The 12,264-nt window shown below is 44.6% G+C and overlaps 1 protein-coding gene across 1 annotated transcript in view; it reads right to left on the minus strand.

The window, feature by feature from the left end:
- The window catches only part of SETD7 (SET domain containing 7, histone lysine methyltransferase), a 72,460-nt gene that overhangs the window by 13,126 nt on the left and 47,070 nt on the right, over positions 1-12,264 (minus strand). Inside the window, exons 4-5 of the mRNA XM_006144628.3 lie at positions 8,218-8,407; positions 3,491-3,572 (exon numbers count right to left, since the gene is read on the minus strand). Coding sequence (XP_006144690.1) covers positions 3,491-3,572; positions 8,218-8,407 — 272 coding nt within the window. The remainder of the gene's footprint in view (positions 1-3,490; positions 3,573-8,217; positions 8,408-12,264) is intronic.

The following is a 12,264-nucleotide window of genomic DNA, read 5'->3' on the forward strand; positions in this document are numbered from 1 at the left end:
GGGCAAAGTATTTTTACAAGCAAAACGAGAAATAGCAATTGACTGTTTTATAAAAATAATTAGAATAATAAAGATAATGATTGGGGAAAACAGAAAAGATATGGAATGTTGAAGTGGGGAGATTAATGTCTCTGTACTGACTGACGCGCATGGCATTCCCTTTTGAAGAAACAATGTAATACACTGTAAAGTTATATGTAATCCAATGTAATATGAAGAAGATATGATGATAAAAAATAAATAAATAAATAAATAAATAAAAAAAGAAGTGGAAAAAAATGGGATCGGCAGGTGGCATGGTGCTTAAGGCATTAGACTTCCACAAGGTTGACCACAGTTTGAGTCCCAGACCTGGCAGCTTCCTTTTTCGCTTTCCCTTTCTGTCTCTTTCCCGTCAAATTAAAAACAAAGAAATTATAAATAATACATTTTATTTATTAAAAAATAAAATTTGCTCTCTAAAATGGGGATTATTATTATATATTTATAAAGCTAACTGATGCTTGATGTAAGGCGTGTGTATGTTTTTTTTTTTTTGAGTTGTATTTTATGTTTTTTAGTTAATGACTTTTTTCGTCATCTTATTGGACAAGTACAACATCTTCCAAAGTGAATTAAAGCTATACCCAAGTTTGTCAATGCTGGATACGGAGGGAAGATGTGCCTAAGTCCCCAAACGAATCTTTTACATAAAAGAGTAACAAACGGTTAATAAGATCTATCTGATAAGCACTCCCCAATGAAACACTTTATAGCCTGATTGGCTAACTATGGCCCAAGGGTCAGATCTCATTTTGGTAAATACAGGTGTATTGGCACACAGCCATACGCTTTCCTGCTACAACAGCAGAGTTTAGTGGCAACAGAGATCACATGGCTTGCAAAACCTTTAGTACTAACAATGGAGCCTTTTCAGAAAAACTCTACCAACCACTGCTTTAAGACAGCATTCGTTAGTTAGGTCACTGGATTTACTAAGAGTGTAAGTTCCATCAACAGCCATTTCAGTTTTTTGGGCATTGTAATTGAATGACCCAGCAGGAACTGCTCATTTGTCATTTTGTTAATTGTGTGTGTGTTTGTTTTGCTATAGGGTCGGCGTTCTTGCCAGACAGGCGGACAGAAAAGGAGGAAAGAGAGAAACAGCCCCCAGGGGGGATGGCCATGTCACAGTCCCTTCTCTTCTATTTTCCTCTTGGGATTTTGGGTGCGTGTGCACACACACCTCGCCTGTTTTTGTTTAAAAGAATTATTTTATTAACTTTATTATTTATTTATTTCTAATTTGACCAGAGAGGGAGACAGAGAGAGAGAGAGAGGGAGAAGGAAAGTGAGAAAGCAAGCCACCAGGTCTGAGACTCAAACTGCGGTCGGCCATGTGGGAGTTTAACCACCACGCCACCTGCTGGCCCCTTTGTTTTTGTTAAAGAGATTTTTCCTATAGGGCACATGCGCTCACCGAAGAGACAAGAGACAGAAAGCGAGAAATCAGCACCACCGCCCCCCGGGAGAGTGATGGCCATGCCACAATCCCTCCTCCTCCATTATCCTCGTGGAATTTTGGGCATGCATGTACACATGCCCACTGTGGGTGTTAAGCTGCCAGGTCCGGGACTCAAACTGTGGTTGAGTATGTGGAAGTCCAGCGTCATAACCATTTTGCCATCTGCTGGTCCCCATGCCTGGCATGATTTACATGTCCCTGGGTCAGGATCTTGAACCGTGCAGTCAGCCATGTGAGACCCCGCTGCCTTAACCTCCACGCCACCTGCTGGACTGTGACATGAATTTATGCCTATTTCATAGACTGGCAGACTGGGTAGTTGTTTCCAATTCCTTCTCTGTGATGGCACTGTACATCTGCCACTTTGTCATGTGACCCGAGGAGCTTCCTCAGGGTAGATGGAGGATCCATCACGGCCCTGGCACGTGGCCATGTGATCCGCTTTGCGAGGGGAACATGGGCAGAAGCGCCTGGCTGTGAGGTCTCAGGTGTGATGGGTCATGGCGAGTTTCTGCCAGCCTCCTCCCAAAAGAATATGCCCGGAGGGCCGCTGCTCTTCCAGTCTTGGAATGGAGACATGGGAAACAGACCTGAACCCGCCTTGAAACCTGGAGTCCAGCCTAGTCTAGCTGAGCCCCCTGCATCCCAGGGAGAAGTGGCCGAACCTCCGCCAACCTTCCAAACCACAGGTGTGAAATAACACGTTCGTGTTTATAAACTGACGATAGCTTTGAGGGCGTAGTCATGCCACATCATCACAACAGAGACAGAAAAGACTGACACGTTTAGTTAGGGTGCTGTTGTCCTTGGGGGCTGAGAGAGACCAGAGCTTCCCTCTGTGACTGGGCCAGAACCTTGTGACATGGCGGGGTCAGCCCTGTCAGTTAAACAGAGAGGGACCTGTATTTCGGATGGGAGTACAGGCGGAGTGGGAGACAAGCCGTGCTTTCAGAGGGAGGCAATGGGAAAAGCAGCCTCAGGTATTTCCCTGACACATCAACAAGATGCGTTGCTAGGGAAGAAGAATCCCAGGAGGGTAGCAGAGAGCCCTGCCAGGGATCCAGAGGAGAGGTTAGCTGTCCTCGCTGCGTAAGCCATGAAACAGAACGGGACTTGACACTCTGGGGGGAGCTTGTAGAATAGGGAACCTGCCATTTACCCGCTGGGATGTTTTTATGCTGCTGCTCTGATTCACTCCCGCCCTCCCTTAATGAATAAGGTAAATGTCTCGTGTCCCAGACCCCCTTGGCTGGGTTCAAAGACAGCGGGGCATTCTCTGTGTATGGCCAGAGCTTTGAAGAGTGTGAGATCTTCCCTGGAGGACAGCATGGCTGCAGCATGAAGGTGGCACCAGTGCCCTGAGAGGGACACCTAGGCAAGATCTGGCTGGCTCTTCCTGCGCTTGACCTCTGCCACGAGGCACAGAGTAGTCACACTAGTCTCACTAGAGCTGTGATTCCAGGACCCATGCGTGGACTGCTCGGTGCTTTCCGGTGGAGAAACAGCCTTAAGGGGACAGATTCTGTGCGAGGATGAAAGCACGCTTCCTCAGAATGCATCAGTATTTATTCGGAGGATTGGCAAAGGGCATCTTAATGAGGAGGTTGGCCTGGGCAGAAACCCAGGCTGGAGAGAGAGCCACTGAGGGGCATTGGTTTATAGCAGAAAGTTATTTAAACTCACAGGAACAGTGCAACAAAAATCACAGGGGAAAGGGTCAGCCAGTGGCATGGTGGTTAAGGCTGCTGGATCCAACATGGCTGACAGTCCAGTTCAAGTCCCGGATGCAGTGACTTGAAAATCATGCCAGGTGAGTGTGCATACATGCCAAATCCTGAGAGGAGAGTGGAGGAGAAAGGATCGTGGCATGGCTTCCCCTCGGGGAAGTACTTCCTTTCCTTTCCTCTCTCTGGCAAGTGTATGTGCACTTTAGCCAAACTTAAAAAAATCGAAAACAATAACAAAAAGTCACAGGGAAACAATTACCTTTCTGACTCATAAGGATCTGGAAGAAGAGCATCGGCAGAAATGCAGGAGGAAGTCGACTTATCGAAGTGGTACACCGAACCTAAAAAGCAAGCCCAAGGACAGAGTTAGGGAAGAGCCTTGGAAACACTTCTATCCTCGGGACAAGCCGGAGTTAGATATCTCAAGAAGTGATTCAAGCAATACAATTGGACAACATGCTTCAATTTATGTGGACCGTTTGTAGATTTCCTCTTCCGTTTTATTTTCAGAGCCTAATGAACAGTCAGCCATTATGCACGCCTCTTAAAATCCACACTTGCTCTTGATTAAATTTCATTCAAATGATTTTAAAGATGCTTGGGTACTTAAGATCTTTAATCAAATAAACGCTTTGTCGTGACATTTCGGCATCTCTCTGGTTAGATCAAATTGGGTAATGGTTTTACACTTTTCTCATTTCTTTTTCCTTTTTTCATACCAGCGACATTCTGTAGAATCCAGCCACTGAGCCCGGGTGGTTATCCTCTTTACTGAGAATAAACATTCTGCCTCCCCAGAATTAAGGGGAACAGCGCTGCTTTTGATAAAGCATTAACAAAGTCATCTCATTTCCATTAGGGTGGTTCAGAAGCCAATTAGTAATTTATTGTAGACACTAAGGGATGCCATCATCTTAGAATTAACACTGACTGTCTGCAAAGGATGAGCCTCAGAGGATCCTCCCAGAACACAGTGAAGACACACGATGCTCTGAAGGCTGATAAGTAAAGAAACGAGATTTGTGGCTGGAGGGCTTATTCCGGCAAAGCAAATTATTTTATGCGCTAAGGCATCACTAATAATCCCATTAAGCAATGCCTCACTGGTTGCCAGTGGTTACCAGGCCCTCTTTCTGTGTGCGCGTATTTTAATATCCAAAACACAAATTAATGCCTCCAATCGAAAGGTAGAAAACAACCCAAACCAGTGCCTATCTAGGGAATAGACTGTTTGTGTATTTCCAAGAGAGAGAATTGAATTCAGGGAATTGGTTATATAGGGGATGGAAGAGCTGAGAAGCCAACCAGGGCCCGGTGAGGAGCCCAGACATTGACAAGAACAGGAAGCCACCACCCTAAGCCAGAGGGACAGAGGAGTTGGCTGCATTCCTGCAGCGGCAGAGCTGGGGTAGCTGGGATTATGGTGCGTCTTCCTGGTGGGAGATGGACAGGTGGGTGGGTGATGAGGCCACTGTCGCAGACTCTCCTGACACAGGCAGGGCTTCTTCCTGCCACCCCGTTTGTCCCCCGCCAGCATCCTCCCTTTGGCTAAACCCAGACAAAAGTCAGATGCGTGGGTCACTGGGAATGCAGCCTACAAGGGGTAAGAGCCCGCTGTAATAAGCGCTGGCAGGGAAAGGATCTGAGCGCAAACACGGAACAGGCAGGCACACGATCCATGAAGGAATTTAGTTCAAACATATACTCTTTTGGGGCCAGCAGGCCACACCACAATCCCTTCTCCATTCTTCTCTTGGGATCTTGGGCATGCACACATACACACGCCCGGCATGAGTTTAAGCCACTGGGTACGAGACTCGAACCACAGTCGACTACATGGGAGTCCAGCGACATAGCCATTATACTAACTGCTGGTCCCTTTTGAAGCTGCAACTATCCAGCATTTCTTTAAAACATCTGAAACCCAAAAGCAACTTGTTGATAACCTCCCCCTTCTTGTTGCCTTAGTTTATAAGAGTATTTATTATTTACAACCAGGAATTATAAGAAAACAGTCATTCCCTTTGAAGATGGTCACTCTTAAACGCTGATGTTTCTATATACCAAGAAGAATGTCATAATAGCAATAACTTTCAACATGGTGTCTTGTGGCAGGCATTAATATCCATATTTAAAAATGAAGCGACAGGTTCTTAAAGGATGAAGAACTTGCCCAAGACTATAATATAGTAAATATTAGAGCTGGGACTCAAATTAGGTGATGCTTAAGTTCAGACTCTTGACAATATACATGCTGTCACTTCTGAAGCTGTGTGTGTGTGTGTGTGTGTGTGTGTGTGTGTATTTATTGATGGATTGATTTTAGGTTTTTGCCATAGGGTGCATGCACTTACTGGAGAGAGAAAGGCAGAGAAAGAAAATGGAAATCACCTTTTAAGGGGCATGGCCATGCCTCAACCCCTTCTCCTCCTTTCTCTTATCGGGATTTTGGGTATGCATGTACACATACCCAATGTCAGGTCTGAGATTTGAACCATGGCCAGTCTTGTGGGAGTCCGGTGCTCCCACCATCATGCCACCTGCTGACCCCTATATTTTCTTTCTAGGGTCAACTTTATAGCCTAGTGGTTGAAGAAGCAGAATCCCACACAGCCAACAGCAATTCAAGTCATGACCTTGGCAGCTTGAAAAACATGAGGGGTGCATATGTGTGTGTGCCCAAAATTCTCCCTGAAGGAGAGAGAAATGGAGGAGATGAGACTGTGGTGGGGCCACACCCTATTGGGGAGAGCTTTCTCCTTCTGTCCCTGCTGAGTATGCATGTCCTCTGGCCATTAATTTTTTTTTTTTAATTTTGCATCACCACATGGGACAGTCCCCTCCCCCGAGTCTCATTTCTAAATATTTTAAAACTGCCTCCTTTCAGAACATATGGCAAGAACACATATTAAGAGTCTAGTTCAAAGAGTACTGCTTCCTTTTTAAAAAATAAAATTTTCACTTTGGAATTCTTTTAAATATATAGAAAATTGCAAAGATAGTACAGAAAGTTCTCCCTATTTCTCCTAATGTTAACTTCTTATGTTGCATGGTACATTTGTTAAAATTAAGGGACCAATGTGGATTCATTGCTATGAACTAAACTGAATTTATTCAGATTTCACCAGTTTTTCCCTTTTTCTTTACCAGGATCCAAACCAGGATCCCACATTGCATTTGGACAACCTAAATTTTTAGCTTAAAAAAAAAAAAATGCTGACACATTTAAAGTAACCCAAGTTGTATTTAAATGTAAATGCTAACTTTCTGATCTTTGGACAATTTTCCTTTTGAGATTCTCCTTTAGATTTTGATAACTAAGTATTATTTAGGCCTATGAATGCTTAGCTACATTACCTTTTCTACTCTTTTCTCCTTATAATGTAACCTAGATCAGAAATATCCAAAGGGTCTTCACAAAGTTTATGGAAGAGCCATGTTATGAAAAGGCTATGTATGGATTTCAAAATTATCTGCACCAAAATCAACTTGTACTTTAATCCTATTTTTCCATGAACTTTTCAAAGTCCCCCTTCTATGGATATGGTATACCGCTTTCAAGGATCCTGACCAGTTCAAACAGCTTCCTTTTATTTTTTTAAGGTTTAAAAATTATTTTCTTTGCGATAGGACACATGTGCTCACCAGAGAGAGGTGGTGAGAGGGAAAATGAGAAATCACATCTTAAGGGGATGGCCATGCCTCAGTCCCTTCTCCTCCTGGATTTTGAGCATACACACACACGCGCGCACACACACACACACACACACACACACGCCTGACATGATTTTCAAGCCACCAGGTCCAGGACTTGAACTGCAGCTGACCATGTGGGAGTCCTGTGTCTTAAATGCCACACCACCTGCTGGCCCCTCAAACAGCTTGCTTGTGCTATGCCACTCAAAATGCAAAATCTTGATTTATCTTTGTATTTTTATCTGTATTTTCCAGATTTTCCATAGTAAGTACAGTCACACATCCCAGCCATGGGGATAGGTTCTGAGAAATGCATCATTTGGTGATTTCATTGTTGCGTGAATGTCACAGAGTGAACTTACACGAACTTAGAAGGCGTAGCTTACTATTACTTGCTATAGTCTGTTATAATCTTATGGGACCATCATTGTTTTTGAGATCCATTGCTGACCAAAACATTTTGTGTGGCATGTAGTTAATTTTATATTTAAAGACAAATGTTTCAGTGTGGCATGTTATATTTCTTTTTTTCTTTTTTCTTTTTTTTGAGAAGTTTTTGCTATAGGGCGCATGCGCTTGCCAGACAGACAGAAAGAGACAGAGAGATAGAAAGCGAGAAATCATCCCCCCAGAGGGGATGGCCACACTGCAATCCCTTCTCCTCCATTCTCCTCTCGGGATCTTGGGCACGCACACACACGCGCCTGGTGTGAGTTTAAGCCACCAGGTCCGGGACTCGAACTGCAGTCGACTACGTGGGAGTCCAGCGACATAGCCATTATGCTAACTGCTGGTCTTATGTCGTTGTATTTCTAAAAGGAAATAGGTTTTCTGCTATTATGGGTGCTCGACTTCCTGTCTCACTGATGTTTGGTTTGGCATGTGACTTGCTTTGACCAATAAAAAGTGAGCAGGAGTGACCTGTGTTAGTCCAAGGTGAGGATGTAAGAGACATCACAGGAGACCCTTATGCTCCAGAATTCCTGTACCCCATCATGAGGAAAAGTTGTCCCAGGTCACCAGTGTGCCTTCAGACTAGACACCAGAGTTAAGTCATCTAGAGCAGGCTCAACCCTGACTAGAAGCCTCGAGTTCAGTTTGGCAGAACAGCTGCTCAGAAGACTGCTGTTGTAAGCTATTGGTGTGTTGAGGTGTTTGTTACACAGCAAAACCTGACCGATACACACCATTGAAGTGAACTATCCAGAGGAGAAAAGAAACATCTCTCAAATGATCCCTAACAACTCGCTTTGGAATTAGAGCAACCCATCAGAAGCAGATTGAACTTACTTCCAGGCATCAGTTCAAAGTGAGGCCTGCCTTCTTCAGTAGACGTAAGAGTGGCCAGCTTTCCTTCTATCATCTCTCCGTCGATGAATTTTCCATAGAGTGCCGTCCTCTCATCTGGGTACACGTAGGCTATCTTCTCTCCAGTCATTTCTCCGTCTTCATTCACTTCTCCTACAAGACTGCCTCCATCCTGAGGGCAGAAACCAAAACCCAGAGAACATTATATATAGTATTTATCTATAGGACACAGGTTCAAGACATTTCTCTTCTGCACTGCCGTTACTTGCACCAAGATGGGCCAGAGCTTTTCACGCGAGTGAGAAAAAGTCAATGCCCATCTCCTCATCCAGCCCCATGTACATATTCTGTGAGGAAGGCAGGCGTGGAGGGGCCCGCAGGCCTGATTGAGTGAGTGGACGGCCGCGTTGGTAATCCTGGATGAGCTGCTACTCTGTCTCGGTTCCTTATCTAAGAAGCAAATATGTTACACTTGTAACATTCGTTACAGATATTTAAAGAAAATGTAACTTCTGTAGATGTGACTTCGGGGCACTCTCAAGCAGTGATGAGGGTCTGTACCCAGACAAGCTTACCTACTTAGAAGCATTTTTCATGAACGTAAAGTACACCAGGGAAATACTTAGCACTTTTCCTCCTCACAAAGTAAACTAACGTGATCTCACATCTCTAACTTTTGGATTTCTAGTCTATTAAAAATGTTTAGTTCCAGGGACCAGCAGATAGCGTAATGGCTATGTCACTGGGCTCCCATATAATAGACCGCGGTTCGAGTCCCGGACCTGGTGGCTTAAACTCATGCCAGGCGAGCGTGTGTGCCTGCCTAGGATCCCAAGAGGAGAATGGAGGAGAAGGAATTGCGATGTGACCATCCCCCCTGGGGGGTGATTTCTCACTCTGTCTCTCTTTTTCTGTCTTTCTGGTGAGCACATGCACCCTAAAGCAAAAACATTTCCCCCTGCAAAAAAAAGTTTCTTGGCAAGCAGCTGGCATGGTGGTTAAGGCACTGGATCCCCACGTGGCTGACCATGGTTCTAGTCCTGGACCCAGTGGCTTGAAAATCATGCCAGGAGTACATGCATGCCCAAAATCCCAGGAAGAGAGTGGAAGAGAAGGGACTGTAGTGTGGCCATCCCCCCAGGGGATGATTTCTCACTTCCCCTCTCTCCGTCTTTCTCTGTTTCTCTCCAGTGAGTGTACGTACCCCACAGCAAAAACCTAAAAAATAAAATTAGTTCCAAATATGTTTAAGAATTAATTTAGTGTAATTTAGTATATCTGAATAAAGATACAGCTGTCTGCATTTTCTAAGAAATAGTCAAAAGGACTTCTGGGTACTGCCTTTCTGAGAATTTTACACCCTCCCTTTATTTGGAGTTAGAAAAAGTGAAACAAGGGACCAGCAGTTAGCGTAATGGCTATGTTGCTGGACTCCCATGTAGTCGACCGTGGTTCGAGTCCCGGACCTGGTGGCTTAAACTCACGCCGGGCACGTGTGCGTGCGTGCCCAAGATCCCGAGAGGAGAATGGAGGAGAAGGGATTGCGGCATGGCCATCCGCCCTGGGGGGTGATTTCTCGCTTTCTGTCTCTCTAGCTCTGTCTCTGTCTGGTGAGTGCACGTGCCCTATAGCAAAAACCTCTCAAAAAAAAAAGAAAGAAAGAAAAAGTGAAACAAGACCAGCTAAACTCTTCTCCCTCCTTCCTCACTTCTCTCCTCTTTATTTACTGCCCCCTCTTGCCTCCTTTTAAGAGGGGAGCCTGCTTTGTTTTGGGTTTAAGTCTTTCATTTATAGTCACGTGTCACAACAAGGTTTGGGTCAGTAATGTGCCATATATACTCTGGTGGCCTCGTAAGATTCTTTTTGTAAAAAGAATTATTTTAATTTAATTTAATTTATTATTGTATTTTTCAAAAAGACAGATTTTTGCTATAGGGTGCATACGCTCGCGCAGAGAGACAGAGAGACAGAAAGCGAGAAATCACCCTGGGGGCTGGGAGATGGCCATACCACAATCCCTTCTCCTCCATTTTCCTCTTGGGATTTTGGTCATCTATGCACATGTGCTCAGCGTGAATTTTAAGCTGCCAAGTCCAGGACTCAAACCATGGTCAACTACGTGGGAGTTCAGTGATGTAGTCATTATGCCATCTGCTGGTCCCTATTATTATTTTTAAACTTTGACAGGAGAGAAACAGAGAGAAAGAGCGAGAAAGAGAGAGAGAGAAAACAAGCCATCAGGTCTGGACCTTGAACTACGATTAGGCCTGTAGGAGTCCAGTGCCTCAACCACCGTACCACCTGCTGGCCCTGGTCTGGTGAGTCTAGTAGGCTACCCCAGATAGCTTAGGACGAGCAGGCGATACCATCTAGGTGTGTGGAAGTACACCCTGCGTCGTTTGTATAATAACGAAACCACCTACTAATGCATTTCTCACAACATGAAGCAACACATGACTCCCTTCATGCCCAAGGACCACGGAGTACCTCAGGGTTGAGGCTGTCAGACAATTCCATATCTCGGAAATGCTAGGGCCATGGCAGGTGATCCATAAGTATTTCTGAGTTGAAATGGGACAGCAAATAGTAATGAATAATTTATTCCAGGATGCAAGAGGGTTTCCCTCCCCCTGCCCCAATCGTTACGGTGTAACTTTAGAAATCTAGGAATGAAAAAAAATATATATATATATAAATCTATCTGCCTAACTAACTAACAATAGCAATTCTGACCAGAATAGCTTGGTCAGTTTCCCAACTCAAGGATCTAGAGCAGTTACTCGAAGTCATCGAGGTAGGTGACAGCTGAGTGATCCCAAATACTGCTTACTGAGAGACAGCAGGAAACAATGACGCCAGGTAGGCGATCCATGAAGCTCTCCATGCCCTAATTGCCATGGGGCAGAAAAAGGCATACATTTTAAAAGTGGATCACAGCACTTCTAGAGAATTAAACATACTCGGAAGGATTTTCACGGAGGTGAAGTACATTGGGGAAATATTTAGCACTTTCTTTTCCTCCTCGCAAAGTAAATTCTTAATAAGCCAGCATCAGTGGGGTGATCCTTCCTGCTAGGTGTGCGTTCAGGCTCTCAGTGATTATTAAGCTGACGTGTTAGAGCATGTGTACTTTTTGTAAGCTGTAACTACTATAAGCCATCACGCCACTATCTATTTATTGTTTTTTTCTTTTTTTTTTTTTTGAGAGGTTTTTGCTATAAGGTGTGTGCGGTCACCAGACAGAGAGAGACAGACAGAAAGTGAGAAATCACCCCCCCGGGGGGATGGCCACACCACAATCCCTTCTCCTCCATTCTTCTCTCGGGATCTTGGGCACGCACACACACGTGCCTGGCATGAGTTTAAGCCACTGGGTCCGGGACTCGAACCGCAGTCGACTATGTGGGAGTCCAGTGACATAGCCATTACACTAACTGCTGGTCCCACCACTATCTATTTAAAACAAGCCTGTCTTTCTAGGGTCTCACTCCTGTTCACTTACATGCTTTAAACATCTGGTTTTGGAGGAAGTATGACTAGGATATTGGGCCGAGATTCTTTTACTTTTAATTCTTTTGCTTCCAAAGATTTCCCTCTGGGTCTGAGGCTGGCCCATCTTTCAGTGCAGAGGGGAGGGAGCAGGGGCCTGTCTGACACGTGTTCCACTCCACACCTGCCATAAGAAAGCTCAAAGCTTGGTCTCTAACACCTCTGTCTGTTTCTTTTCTTTTCCTTTTATAAAATACTTATTTATTCTATGAGAAAAAGAGACAGGCAGGAATTTTTAATTTAAAACTTTATGTCATAGTTCCAAAGTAAATTTTTGAAAGAAATACTGTTTTTAGAGCTGGCTCCGTAGTACAGTGGTTGGGGGCTGTGCACGGGAAGTAGGATCCAACATGGCTGACTATAGTTCGAGTCCCATTCTGGGCAGCTTGAAAAGTACGCTAGGCATGTGTGTATGTGTACCCAAAATCCTAGCAGGAAGAAGAAATGGAGGAAAAAGAATTGTGGATGTGACCACACCCC

The sequence above is a fragment of the Tupaia chinensis genome, unplaced genomic scaffold, assembly GCF_000334495.1.
Source record: "Tupaia chinensis unplaced genomic scaffold, TupChi_1.0 Scaffold000127_2, whole genome shotgun sequence".
Taxonomy (NCBI): Eukaryota; Metazoa; Chordata; class Mammalia; order Scandentia; family Tupaiidae; genus Tupaia; species Tupaia belangeri.